The 15,308-nt window shown below is 39.6% G+C and overlaps 1 protein-coding gene across 1 annotated transcript in view; it reads left to right on the forward strand.

The window, feature by feature from the left end:
• galnt14 (UDP-N-acetyl-alpha-D-galactosamine:polypeptide N-acetylgalactosaminyltransferase 14 (GalNAc-T14)) overlaps positions 1–15,308 on the forward strand; it is a 142,894-nt gene that overhangs the window by 119,647 nt on the left and 7,939 nt on the right. Inside the window, exons 9-12 of the mRNA XM_008397341.2 lie at positions 868–1,011; positions 4,761–4,853; positions 6,081–6,164; positions 8,687–8,831. Of these exons, the coding sequence (XP_008395563.1) occupies positions 868–1,011; positions 4,761–4,853; positions 6,081–6,164; positions 8,687–8,831 (466 nt within the window). The remainder of the gene's footprint in view (positions 1–867; positions 1,012–4,760; positions 4,854–6,080; positions 6,165–8,686; positions 8,832–15,308) is intronic.

The following is a 15,308-nucleotide window of genomic DNA, read 5'->3' on the forward strand; positions in this document are numbered from 1 at the left end:
CATGCACAGGGAGAACATGCAAGCTCCATGCAGAAAGACCGGGGCCGGGAATCGAACCCAGAACCTTCTTGCTGCAAGGCAACAGCTCTACCAACTGCGCCACTGTGCAGCCCGTAAAGGTGACCTATTACGGATTATACAAAACATGTTTATTACGTATTTTTGCACAGAATGGCTCTTAAGGTCATACTAAATGAGCTGTTTTAGAAAAAAAAGAGGAGTAAATTTCTCCCAAAAATTTTTTTGAGATGAATCTCAGAAATTTTCTAGAAAAAACAAGAAAATTTCCGAGCTCAGAAAGTTAAAAAATTCTTCCACTTTTGGAAAATTGCAACTTCCAAGTTATTTTTCTTCCCACAAAAAGAAAGTGTTTATAATTTGACATATTTAGGTTTGACTTTGGATTCTTTAGTTTAGTATATATGTGGATCTCACTATTTATTTAAGCATTTCTCTTTTCTTACATTTTTTACATTGACTAACTGGTCTCAGGAAAAATAGTTTTAAAACCTCTTAAAGATTCATGGCAATAAATCCAGACGATGTCATTGTCATCTAAATATGATTCTGTACATTTTGAAAGTCTATAAACTGCAATAATTATAAAATGTTTTCACATATGGGAAAAAAATGGCTGTTAAATAAGCAGATTTGCACAAATTATTGATGAAAGTTATAAATGGATTATTGAACTGTCTGCAGGTTTGTAGTTTGTTTGGTTTTAGTGATGTGGATAATGAATTATTGGACATGTAATTAATTATTAGACTGGCTTTCCAGCTGTACATAACCTGCAGGAGGACGTGGTGCCAGCATCTCTGCTTTTCTCTGTGTAAAATAAATAAACAGTAAAGATGTGTGTGTGTGTGTGTGTGTGTGCGCAGAGATCTCGTTCCGGGTCTGGCAGTGCGGCGGCAGTCTGGAGATCCTGCCCTGCAGCAGAGTCGGTCACGTCTTCAGGAAGAAACACCCGTACGTTTTCCCTGAAGGCAACGCCAACACCTACATCAAGTAAGACTTTTACAGTTCGACCACAAACGTGTCACTGCTGTCTCCTTACAACAACAGCGAGGTCTAAATCCAGATGTTAGTCTTTATTTATGTGATGTTACTGAAGGAGAGCAAATGGAAAAGTCAAATATAATCATAAGAAAAAATCCTTTATGATCAGAAGAGACGGAGATATTTGTTGAGGTAAAGCACGGTGGAGGTAGCATCATGCTGCGGTGATTAAACCCATAAAATCTATGTATAGAAGAAAAAAKAGGACAAAATATCAAACAGACAGCTTGGACACAAACATTTTAATCTCTAAAGAACTTAAATAACTTGATTTTTGTTACTTGTCACATCGTTCATGGACTAAAACTGGACATCCGGCTGAGACAGCCGTGATGTAGAAGTAAGAGGTTTCCTCTGTGCTGCAGCCACCGTGCTGCAGCCACCGCGCTGCAGCCACCGCGCTGCAGCCACCGCGCTGCAGCCACCACGCTGCGCTCGCGCCTTTGTTAAGGTGGATTTACAGCTGCCCGGGAGCCTTTGAGCTGCCACTACAATATTATCCCATTAGCATAAGCTGTTTTCTTTCTGCGCGCCTTTCAAACGGAGACATGTTTACAGGCAGCCCAGCAATCCATTAACATSCTCAGAACACGTGAATTGATCTGGTATTAACTGATCAATCASGGCTGTAAGCAGATTATCTCKCCTTCAAATGATAGAATCAGGTCAGAGTTGATAAGGATTAAAACAAATAAGGAAATGAAACGCTGATAATTACAATTAATTGCTTGTTTTTTAAACATGCAAGTCATTATTACTGGCCTGAGCCGATGGCTGCTGGTAAACGGTGAACATGACAAACTGGGAGACGTGAAGAAGAGCAGCAGCTTAATTGCGACACTCCATCACYGCGTTACTCGTGGGATCCACTAAACGCCGCAGACCGATGATTTATCTCAAAGATTATTCCTTCAGCTGTTCACTCACTCATTAACCTCTGTCTGTAAGCAAAACATTAAAGCTTCAAGGTGTGGGAGTTGAGTTGGCGGCGCGGTTTAATTGGCGGCGGCAGGCTGCGGTGGCGGCAGGATGGAGCTCCGGCTCTCTGGCTGCCGAACGGCCCTTCAGAGCCTGGCGCCGTCCAAACCGCCCATTAAAGCTTATTGTTTTGTGTCAACTGCCTATTTCACAGCAACACAGAGATGCTTTTTTTCCCCGCTCTTTAGTTGTTCATTTTTTTTGCTCCCCGTCGGTCGTTACCGAGGCAACATCTGTTCTGCGAGGAGGATGATGACTTTAGTTTGCATCCCGACGACCTGATGTTTGCATCTCTGAAACAGAGCCGCGTCGCTCCGCTGCTTAATTAGCAGGAAGCTTCTCTGTTGGCAGACAGGATTATGAATTATGCTCCACCAAAAATTGCTGCTTGATAACTCGATTACAAAGATTATGCTGTTTCCTTCCTTGTGCTTTGTGTAAAAGCGCGCGCGCGCGTCTGGAGTCGCTAATTTAAAGCCCTCGCGCGACACGTATTTATGTTTCTACGCCCACAAGCATTACGCGTCCCCTCTCTCTGTTCCGCGTTCATTAAAGCGCCGCGGCCGGCGCGTGTAATGCTCATAATGGAGGGTTTCCGTCAATTCAATGAGATCGCTCACAGCTCAGAGAAACTCTGCTAATAGCTAATTACAATAGAGACACACTGAGAGGGAAGGGAGAATGAGACAAAGGGGGAAAATGGGATGAGAGGCAGAGAAAATGGGCTTCACTGTTGCAGCAGTGTGGGTGAGTAAAGTGCAGTGGGTTGAATAGAAATGAGCTGATGGGATACAGACACAGAGATATGATTAAAGGATGATATAAACATGGTTTCATGCCTGAAAATATGGAAGAGGATTATAGGGCGACTGAAAACAAAAGAAAAAATTCTGACTTTTTTCTCAGAGTTCTGATTTTTTTGTACTTTAATCTTAGGTTTCTGACTTTAATCTCACAATTGCAACTTTAATGCAGTGATTTTTTTCTGAATTTTGTCTTTAATCTCAAAATTCAGAGTTTTTCTTGCTTTAATCTAAGAATTCTGACTTTTCTCTCAGAATCAGAATTGTTGAAACTGTTTATGCACCATCAGACAAATCAATTCTTAAAACTCCATCCATCCATCCATCCATCCATCCATCCATCCATCCATCCATCCATCCATCCATCCATCCATCCATTTTCTTCCTCTTATCCGGGGTCGGGTCGCGGGGGCAGCAGCTTCAGAAGGGAGGCCCAGACTTCCCTCCCCAGCCACTTCTTCCAGCTCCTCCGGGGGAACCCCAAGGCATTCCCAGGCCAGCCGAGAGACATGGTCCCTCCAGCGTGTCCTGGGTCTTCCCTCCTCCCGGTGGGACCTGAACTTCTCACCAGGGAGGCGTCCAGGAGGCATCCTGACCAGATGCCCGAGCCTCAACTGGCTCCTCTCGACGTGGAGGAGCAGCGGCTCTACTCTGAGTCCCTCCCAGATGACCGAGCTTCTCTCTCTAAGGGAGAGCCCAGCCACCCTGCGGAGGAAACCCATTTCGGCCGCTTGTACCCGTGACCTCGTTCTTGCGGTCATGACCCAAAGCTCATGACCATAGATGAGGGTGGGAACGTAGATCGACCRGTAAATCTTAAAACTCATCTCTTCCAAATTTAGCACAAGCTTTCAGTGTTAATAAAAAGAACGTTTACAAATCTGGGAGCATTTTTATTAGCTTTTTTTGCATTAAATTAAAAATTATTATCTTAGATTATCTATATCTAAGGATGCTGTTTGAATTTTGACAGATTAAAACAGTATTAGAACTCATCAGAATTGTTTTCATTTGTTTTCCAGTAGCCCTAATCCTCTTCTGGATAAAAACATGTTAGCATTTCATGTACATGAGAGAAAAACCATCGGAGAAGTAAACCGTTAGCTCAGACATGTGTAGCCGCAGCCATCCATCATCCAGATCTCATGGACGGTGGGCCGGGTTTCCTCTGCAGCAGCCGCATTTAAACGCAGCAGGTGACCCGGCCGAGCCGCCTGATGTCTGTGTTTATTTGTTTTCTCTGTCCTTCCTCCTGCAGCCTCTTCTTCATTCACAACATGATCAGAATCAGAAACGACTCACAGAATGCTGATGAGAGAAAGTCCTGGTCGCACAGGAAAACACTAAAAGTCCTCATCAGCTTCTCAACTCTACTGTCTGCACAAAACACATCAAATAATGGAAACCCTTTGATTTTCTACTCTGACGTGGTTATGCGGAGCATTTAGTATCTTACCTGCAGTATACACCAGTCTGAGGGAGCATTCCTATACATATTTATTAACAAATGTTCATGTATCAAAGTCTAATCTCTTTTTTTGATTTATTTGGGGGGAAAAGTACAATGAAACCACCTTGTTTCCATTTTGGGAGCTCAGCCAATCAGCAGCAAGGAAAATAATTAGCACTCCTGGATTGGCTGCTGAGTGAACAGCAGGTAGCATTTTGCCTCTTATCTCAGTTTCCTCAGCTGCATTTTCTTCTGAATATTTTATAAATGCTCTACGAAAAAATCCACAAATAATCTGAAGTAACTTTCCAACAAAAATCCACGAAGAAATGAATCCGTAAATACCGAACCATGAACAGACAGGTGTATACTGAGGAAAAACAGAAATTAACTTTGTTTTTTCTTCAGTCATCTGCCCAGAATAATTGTGTTTTCCTGCATCGATGTGTTTCTGTGTGTGGAAACAGGAACACACGGCGCACAGCGGAGGTCTGGATGGACGACTTCAGTCTGTTTTACTACTCGGCCCGACCGGCGGCACGAGGGAAATCCTACGGAGAGTAAGAGCAAGCAGAACTACGACGCATTATTAGGGCAGCTAGAAARAAAGTACAAAAATTTCCATCAAAAAACTCAGAAATTTTGAGATTAATCTCAGAAATCTATCAGAAAAAAACAAGAAAATTTCTGAAATTTTGCCAGAAAAATTATGAAATTTTGAGATTTATTTCAGAAATTTTCTAGAAAAAGTTTAATAATTTAAAAAGTCTAAATTTTTCACCCACAAACTCAGAAATTTGGGATTTATTTCATAAGTACTCCAGGAAAAACTTGAAATTTCTGAGTTTCACAAGTCAAAAATGTGTGAGAAAAAACTCAAAAATGTTCATATTAATCTCAGAAATGTCATAGAAAAGACTTTTATGAAATTCAGAACACTTCCAATAGTCATAAATATTTGACTTTTAAACTTTGAAAATGTTCAACTGAAGTCTTGAAATTTCCAAGATTTTTTTCTAGAAAGTTTCAAAGATTTATCTCAAAATTTCTGAGTTTTTTTCTGGCAGAGATATAATCCTTTTTTCTGTCTACATTGGCCCTAATACACCAGATGCACATGTTGCGAACTCACTCTCATAAGCGCTTTGCTTCCTCACTGCTACATTACGCTGTTATGAATTGTGCAGATTGACTCAGCATAAAAAACGTGTTTAATGCTCCCAACTGACGTGTTTGTTGTGGTCTGAAAAGACATCAGTAGAAAACCTCTAGTCATTTAGGAATATCGTCATTAAGGCTGTTTGGGGATTCAGACTCTGGATTGATGCAGTCGGAAAACTAAAGAGCTTTTCTCCACGTTGTAAAAGAGTCTTTTCTTGTATCCTCCAGTCTCCTGTGGTTAAACCAAAGAGGCTGATGAATCATTGCTGTGAACCTCATGTGTTACTTTTATATTTTAAGCTAAGCTAAATGTTTCACCACACCGACGCGGTTTAATGGGTTGTGCGTTAGTGGCAGGTTTTCTTCGACATTCAGAGTCGGTGCAGCAGCAGCAGCAGCTGACAGACAGTCGTTCTGAAATGTCAGTTTATCTGTCAGGAACATGTGAAAACTGACATTTCCACATCAGTTTATGTCTGTTTAGTATTTCATTATCTGTCTCAGTGTTGTTCCTTATTATGGGTTATTTCACATCCTGGCTCCGGAGTGTTAGCGCAGGTGCTAGTGGCTATCTGCTGTTTATCTGCCAGCCTGACTGGCTGCTGCTTTGTTTTTGTCTCTTCCAGCATTCGAGGCAGAGTCGAACTTCGGAAGAAGCTCAAGTGCAAATCCTTCAAGTGGTACTTGGACAATGTGTACCCCGAGCTCAAGTGAGAATGCATGTGTGTGTGTGTGTGTGTGTGTGTGTGTGTAAGTGCATGCCTCTTCAGGCTTATCTGTGCTGGAAAAGCTTCTGCTGAGCGTGCAAACTTAAAGGAGAAATTTCTAGGCTGATGCCAAAAGTGGCTTTATTACCGTCTGGATCATTGTTAGAAAAAAAGATTATTTTTGATCTTTTCATACTTTATTTGCTGTTGTAGAGTTTCGCTGACTCATGATGGTAGATCATCGTATGAAAAGATGCAGCACACTGCAAAGGTTAGAGTCCAACTTTCAGACTTTATTAACGTGGCAGAAGTGCGGCACACTAAGACTGATCAGAGCAGGCAAGCACAAGTTTAGTTCAAAAGTTTAAAACGCATTAATCTCTGGAGTAATCAGAAACTTTGGTGAGAGGGAAAGTGGCTGAGAAAAGCATTGAATCATTTCTAAAAGGCTGCAGTAGCAGCATGTTGGAGTTTCCTCTGATTTGTTTGACTTCTGTTTGTAATTTTTGTTGTTTCTGTTTTGGACAGTAATCCTGTCTGGATTCGGATGATGCAGCTGGAAGGATTTTGCTCTTACTTTTTTAATTTCAGAAAGTTAGTTTGCTGTCATTTCAGGTGTTATTTGCGTTTTTGCTGCCAGTTGTTAAACAACACCTTGTTGCCGATTAATCGGATCAATAAAATTAAAATAAAATGGGTTAGTATAGAAATACAGCATGTTTAACACCTTTAATACATTTAATTATGACATTAAATATGCTTTTTCAAACACATATATTTATTCTATATAGTTTTATTTCTCTGTTTCTTTTCTTTCTGCAGTCTCAAGTTGATTAATTTATAATTTTTTCTAACTCGAGTCCAGATTTGTTGCTTTTCTAATTTGCAGATCCTGTCATTTATTTCATTTAATCTTTTATCCTGTTGACCATGACAGACGATACGCAGTTAAAAAATACAATTATATGCAGTCGAGAACATCAGAACCACTTCTAAAAACATTTAAACATTTAAACAAATCACCGGTGCGTTTACAGAATGCTGTACATGAACGTCATTAGCATAATTTGAATGTTTTGCATTGTGGTGCAGTTAATCTTATTCTCTATTAAAAAAGTTTCTTTCTTATTAAACCTGTTTCCCTCAAAACTCTTTGGTATTTTGCTGCTTCTACTTGCTGTAGATTAAATACTTTTCCAACTTAAATTAATTTTTAATCTCAACATGAAGGTCAGAAGCAGCTTTCCTCCATCCTTGATTAAGATAAATGAAGAGTCGCATCACATGTGACAGCAGCGTTATTATAGATGGAACATTTTAATTGGAAAACACACAAAAGACCCGAGTCCCGTATAAATCGACCTGCTTGTCCAGGTTTAAAGGAAAATAAAAGAGGAGAGTGATTTCCAACTTCCCCGTCCGTCACGTACGCCTGAGCGTTCCTGAGCGTCTCATTCGCTGCCTTTGTGAGACAAATCTCTCACTCAGTCCTGATTGGCTCAGCTCCCCCGGGGCCCCGGCTCCTCAGACTCACCACACACACCGTTCCTCACACACAAACACACACTTTATGTCTCTTCTTTACAAAAACACAACAGCCATGCTACATACAAACCATAAAAACACACGTAAACATTGCTGCTCCGTCCTTTTTAAAGCAGCCATTTATGCGCTGGTGCTAATCCCCCAGAATGAAATTAACAGGCTTCCTCTCAGGGGACAACAGACGTGACCCTTAAAACGCAGAATAACCTTTAACGGGTTATTAAAGGAGAAAGATAGCAGATTGAATTAATGCAGCACAGCTTAAACTCCAGTGTATGGCATAGCTAAAATCTGAACAAGAAAGGCTGAGAAAGTTTAACAAGGAGGAAACTTTTTGGACTAAGTGTAATTTTATGGCTATTTCAGGTCAACCGGTTATTGTCAGGAAAGTATGGAAAAATGTTGGGTTTTTGGCTCAGGTAGATAACACATCAGCTGGAGCTGATTGTTTTAGGCAGACCTGTGAAGACAGACGCTGCTGCAGTAACCAATGTGACTGAAGATAAACACATGGATGAGTTTCTCTAGATCTCACTGAGACATCAGGCCTCTAACCCTGCAGATGTTCTTCAGGTGATAGAAGGCCGACTTTGTGACTGTCTTTATGTGGCTCTGAAGGCTCAGCTCAGAGTCCAGCTACACTACGTTTGTTTCTAGCTGCAATAACTGAAGAATAAATCTGAGGGTTGGTATAAGGTATTATTGGGGTTTTAAACAGGTTTGTTTACTGTACTTTGTTTTCTTTATTTGATGTTTATGCATGTTTTCTTTATACGGACTACTTTTATTTTAAATGTACTAACTAAACCTAAATAATCATCTGACTCATTTAAAAGATTGTCGGTTTGTTGAACAGCTGCAATATTTATATATTTACTTATTCAAAATAAAACACCAACAACACCGAAAAGTATTTTTGGTGTTTTTAGCTTTTCTTCCTCCCTTTCCCAGCCTTCCCACTAACGTCTGCTCGTCTTCAGGGTCCCAGACGACTCGGACTCCCAGTCAGGTGTGATCCGACAGCGGCAGAACTGCCTGGAGTCCCGTCGGGTCGAGGGCCAGGAGATGCCTGTCCTCACACTGGGCCCCTGCGCAGGAGCAGAGGCGGGCCCCAGCAGCAGTCAGGTAAGTCTGTCAGCGTTTACTAGGAGAAAATACACAGAAATATGTGTCTGGATGCACAATGTGTTTGTGTTTCTATCATTCCTGGCCTGGAAAAAGGTAATACAGTGTCATTAACAATTTCACATTATGATCTGACCATCAAACAAACTTTAATATCAGACGAAGCCAGCATTCATACACCACAAATCCATCTTTTTATGCCACTTTTATCCGATCTTTTCATCCCTCAATCAGATTTGACTACATCAGATACGATAGTTTTCAAAGCCTCTGCAGTCAAAATGATTATATTTCTCTTTTACATCATTGATGTGACATCAGAAGCAGCTGATGCTCCACAAAAGCTGCGCTCTCTCTTGTCTCAGCTTCCTTCATCTTTTTATGATCTCGTGTCAATAATGTCGACTCAAAAAACTTTAAAAATGATCCATCATCACTTCCTTAAACAGTCTGTTGCTGTGTGACGTCAACGTTCTTCTTCCGTACATGCAGGTTGCTTTGGAAATTTAAACCGTTCACTGATTGGTAGAATGAATGAATCATATTTCAGTAAAAAAAATTTAATTGATAATCAAAATCTGTGTGAACGTAGCCAAAGAGAAGCTGTTTTCAAATGATTTATTTAAAAAACAATCTGACCTACTGAGAAAATATGACACCTTCCTGCTCCATTGTTGAATAAATGACTCAGTTTCACCTTCAGACTGATTATTACTAGACCTACTAACAAAAAGTCGAACATTTATCAGTCCAGGATGGATTATAAAAACTTTTCTACGGCTTTAGAATGAAGGAAAACATTATTTAGTCAGGCTATCTGCTCAGGTAGCTTCACCACATCTTTATGTTTTTCATTAGTGAAAATTCACCTAACAAAAGCAGATATTGTTCTTGTAAGTATTTGTTTTTCAGCCTGCTGACTGGAAGTGTGCAGCAGCAGCAGKTTGTGTAGAGGTAGAGCTGCTGTTTGCTTCATCCAGCTCCAGGTAATTCCAGTTATTCTGTCATTTTCTCTGGAATCTCATTAAAATGATTTGAAACTTGGCAGAAAACTGGAGAAGATTTGATTATAAATATTTCAAGGTCGGCATTTCTGTCTACATTTTGTAATTCTTGTCTGAAAATCTGTCAAAATGTTGCCTTAACCAAAAAACAATGTCTTATCCCACAAATATTAAAATCCTGCTGAAAAAAAGCTCCTATTATTTTTATGCATATCCATTTGGTTGTTTCTATTAAACATTTAGAAGTCTCCAACATTGTTTGCAAACATCAAAAATGCAACTATTTGAATTCAAAAAGCTGAGAAAATCTCAAGACATTTAGTTTGTGCAGAACAGAAAACAGATGATCAGTTTCAGCTTCTGCAGGCCAGTTTATTTGTTCTGCTGTACGTCTCTGACTGTGTTCATTTTTCACTAACCAAGCACAGCAAAGCCTGTGTGTGCGTGTGTGTGCGTGTGTGCGTGTGTGTGTGTTCTCCATCCTCTCAGTTATAATTAATACCCATAGGATTCTCATTACTCCACGTTTAGAGCGAGCGTGGAGGCTGTGATTCACGCTAACAAGTGGGCTTACAGAAAGCCAACATGTCAGCAGCTGAAATGCCTGAAGGCTGGAGAAAACAGCCTCTGACTTGAAGGTGGCTGATTAAAGTCCCACAGCTCCCAGTAAAACCAACTGGGAATGAGTGAGAATGAGAAACTGTCTCTTATCCAGAGGAGTCAAAAGAGAAACGAAAGCCTGTTCTTGAGCTTCAGGAATTAAATTTAACTTTAGTTTAAAAGGGAAAACAGGAAGAATCTCCCAGTGTTGGAGGAAAATTAGAGGTTTTTACATTATAAATTATTTTTTCTTTATTCTCTTTACACTCAAATGTTGCCAGAAAAAATACAACAAACCAACTTTTATCTAATTTCTTTTCACAACCTGGATATGAAAACATCTTTGAGTTTTTATTGTAAATTTATGCCGCAGCAGGATAGACCCTGCTCATGTAGGATCACATGAAATGTATTAATACTTCATATTTCCCTCATCAGGAATCAACAACGAGGATAAACCAGCAACATAACAGGAAAAATCATTATTAAGAAGAAACACTGTGCAAATTAACATTACAGCATCATGCAAAGTAACGTTACTCAAGAAAACGACAATTTTGTTTGTCAAAAACAGAATCAAATGATACAATTTGGAATAATTCTCTAGTAACTACCTGTTTAAAAATAAAAATAACCTTCCCTTCTTTTCTTAAATATGCTAAAAGTATTTTGGTGTAACTGCTAGAGGCTCTTTAATGATATGAAGTCATTCTGACTGGAGAAGCAACAAGGATAAAAGCACATGTTGTGGGTCAGTGATTGGATTTATTCATATTTGCCAATTAAATTGAAGCTTAAAATTTTAAGCAACTGAATAATATTCTGTTATGTAACAGCAGCTCAGCCTACAGCAGAGCTGAGCATGTTGTCCACACCAACATTTTTAATTGGCCCTGCAAATCATGTCTGCAGGGCTCACTGCAAAGTGAGCACGTTTTGGCCATTTAATTAAAAATAGTCACATTATAAACATTTACAACCAGAACAGTCACCTTTTTCTGCTTGTTTATTAGCTTTGAATGTCATATAGTCAGCATTTAAGTGTTTTTTTTTTGTTTTGTTTTAAGAGTTGCATTTGTGCAGAGAAGAAAAATCTTGTAATTATTGTTGAAATACAGAACTTAATAGAAATAAACATCCATCAAATCAAATTCAAACTGGCAGTAAAGTTACTGATATCTACCAGCTACTTTAGTCAATCTAATATTTCTACCAAAGTGACTCAATTCCGATTTTTTTGGCAATTCCAATATTTTTTGCCGGTGTCGTTCTCACTGCCAGTAAATGCTTCCTGTATGTGTTCTGCAGTGTAAACGGGCAAACGACCTGAAAGTGTCCCGCATGCGCAGTAGAGGGCGCCATAGCGTCAGCATTCTCAGTGTTCTGCCAACCGCCATRAGAAGAAGAAGAAGAAGAAGAGCTCAGTGTTTGCGGAAGTAAACATGGAGGCTAACGGTGGAGCTTAGCTTATATATTTGAAGTTGTTATCCGGCCGGAGCAGCAAATTAACAACTTAATCCTCATATAATCCGTCATGGTTGTTGTTTTTCTTCCTTCCTGCTCGTATCAGGAGCAGAATAGTGAGATTTGTTGAGAATCAGTGACGTTCAGTTCGGATGAAGGCGGCCTGGACGTTATGGTCGCATTTGAATCGGATACGTATCGGATATGGGTCACATTCTAAAAGAATCCGACCTGAGCTGTTCACACTGCCATGAAAAGATCAGATACAGGTCACATTACGTCAAAAAAATCGGAATTGGGTCACTTCATTCTGCAGTGTGAACGCAGCGTTTGTCATAACTTTGTTGTTTTAGTCTATTTTTCCTTGTGATGTATTTCGTGTGAAGATACATGTTTGTACCTGGGTAAAAATCTCTCAGGCTGAGCCTGTAATCACCCTGCAGATGAGAATCCGTGCTGCGTCAGTCATCTGTGACACAAATCAATCACACAGCTGCATTACCCAGAGGTGGACAGCTGTATTATAGACGGAAGGAAATCCATCTCTCTGAGCCACACAGCTGTGATTGTGAACATTAGTAATGTAATTACCTCTGAGGCTGTGAACGTGTGCATGGAAAGCTGGCGGATCGGCCAGCTTTTCCCAGGTATCACTCTTATGTGGAGCCTCACTGCTTCCTGATTTTAACCTTAAATATGTTGTTGATTTACAGATTTCAGGTGAAGACAAAGAGAAAATTGATGGGGAGTCGGTTATAAATGAGTTAATGCAGAATGTTGGAAAGTCAATGTTGCATTTTATTTTTGATTTAAAAACTTGAACTCTAGTAACATTCAGTAGATAAACCAGGGTGTTTGCGCATCCTAAAAAAATCTTAAAATATCTTAAATCCATTAAAACAGGGGTGTCAAACTCCAGTCCTCGAGGGCCGGTGTCCTGCAACTTTTAGAAGTGCCTCTGCTGCACCACACCTGAATAGAATAATTAGGTCATTAGCAAGGCTCTGGAGAACTGAGGAGGTAATTAAGCCATTTGATTCAGGTGTTTTGTACCTGTGGCACATCTAAAAACTGCAGGACACCGGCCCTTCAGGACTGGAGTTTGACACCCCTACATTAAAAAATATTCAAGTTGGCCTTAAATAACTAAATCAAAGGTCTTAGATGTTGCTTTTCATGGCTTTAATCTCATGTAGTTTATTTTTCTGTCGGGCAAAAGAATAAAAAATCTTTATTACGCTCTTTGACTCGGCTACCTGAACTGCCTCGAGTTTATTACCTAGTTAGCTTTTTTTAATCTTATCATTAGTGACTTAATTATCTGCTGTTTGATGTTCGTCTTTCCCACTGGTTCATATCCGCTGCCAACTCGTACAATGCTACTATATGAAATATGCTATTTTCTTTGCATATTTCTGTCATTATACAGGTCTTAAATTCTGATCATAGTGGTCTTAAAAATGTCTTAAATTTGAGTTGGTGAAACCTGCAGAAACCCTGATGTACGCACAACAGATATATATTTTTAAAAAACTTTAGAGGAAATAATTCAAATGTTTCTCCTTCATCTCAAAAAGTGAAAATATTTCCAGCTTTTATTTCTTGTACTTTTGATGATTCTGGCTCAGAGGAAATAGAAACCTAAAATTATGTTCCTCAGAAAAATTTTATATAATTGTGTAAATAAATATCAACCTTCTGAAAAGTTTTTTTTCTTCCACTCAACTTTCTATTCATATTCATGGACACGACATTCTTTGAACAACCAGCTTCTTTACTTTTTGTGGCTCCCCTTCAGGAAACTTGTGCACATGTTTTTAATTGAGGTGTAACATCATGAGTTTCTAAAATCTAAGTTTTGCAAAATATTCACATTTTCTGAGACGCCTCAACTTTGGATTTTCATTATCTGTGATCCAAAATCTTCAAAATTATTACAAATAAAGACTTGAAATATTTTACTTGATGAAAATATGTAACATATGAGTTTCACTTTCTGAAATGGAGGACAAGATATTAACCTTACAATAACAAAATATGATAACTAAGAGAATTCATACTTAAGAACTACCAAAAAGCACACACTCAGCAGTTTTTCATTGAGCGCTGAGGTTGTAGGTTTGGTTGTGTTGGGACTGAATCTGAAAAGTGCAAAGACACGCAGTAACTGAGCGGCGGTTGGCTCCAGGTGTGAGATAATGTATTGAACTGGAGCACCAATTAACCTCTGATGTCATTCTATTTGCAGCAGTTCGATAAATCAGTCAGTGTGAAATAAAGCCTGCAGCGTTCAGATGTTCTTCAGAAAACATTTTACCTCAACTGGTTAGCTGGAAAGACCTCCGCTTCTCCTTTTAACCATTTTCAATACTAAATACTTCCAGAACTTGTACAGGAAAACACAAAGCCAGCAAAATCTATGGGATTACATGTAAAGGGCTTTGCAAGCTAGCGCCTAGTCAAAGATCCTCAAGTCAAACTTTCAGTATTCTGATATCCAGACCGCTAGACAACCTGAGGTTCACTTGGTGGTTGGCACACTTCTGCTAATCCACTGATAGCAAAGCTAAGTTTTAATTTAAAGCCTCAGCATTATTGCTAACAAGAGCTGTTGCCTTGCAGCAAGAAGGTTCTGGGTTTGATTCCCGGCCCGGTCTTTCTGCATGGAGTCTCCATGTTCTCCCTGTGCATGGTGGGTTTTCTCCRGGTWCTCCRGTTTCCTCCCACAGTCCAAAAACATGACTGTCAGGTTACTTGGCCTCTCCAAATTGCCCCTAGGTGTGTGTGTGTGTGTGTGTGTTTTTTTTTTCTTGTGTGTGCGTGTGTGTGTGTGTGTGTGTGTGTGTGTGTGTGTGTGTGTGTGTGTGTGTGTATATATATATATATATATATAGCTGGAGAGGCACCAGCACCTCCTGACCCCATTAGGGAACAAGGGTGCAAGAAAATGGATGGATTATTGCTAACATTAAAAGTGTTTAGCACGCCTAGCTTCCAGATATATAACAAAGTGCTAATTTTGTTAGCTGTTTTGTAAACTTTCAGTTGAACAAAGTTTGACTTCTCTGTTGAAGTTTTGATTATTGACTACTAGGAATTTTTCAAGGAGGTAAAAATCTGATTGAAGCCTGAAAAGTTGGATGCAAACTGTGGATTTTGGGCCATAGGGAGGTAAAAACGGCTCAGTGTTAAAAAACTGCAGCAAAAACATAAAATCCTACTAAGTATTTTATGTAAATATCTTGGTACACTTTTGTTTTTTTGCAGATTTGTGAAAAACTGGAAGGACTTATTAATGTAATTTGGAGTCCAGAGGGCCACATCAAAAGCTACGGCAGGCCAGATTTGGCCCCCGGGCCTTGAGTTTGACACCTGTGGTTTAAAGTGACAGTTCAGTTCTGAGAAGTGT

Source organism: Poecilia reticulata, linkage group LG21 (assembly GCF_000633615.1).
Source record: "Poecilia reticulata strain Guanapo linkage group LG21, Guppy_female_1.0+MT, whole genome shotgun sequence".
NCBI lineage: Eukaryota > Metazoa > Chordata > Actinopteri > Cyprinodontiformes > Poeciliidae > Poecilia > Poecilia reticulata.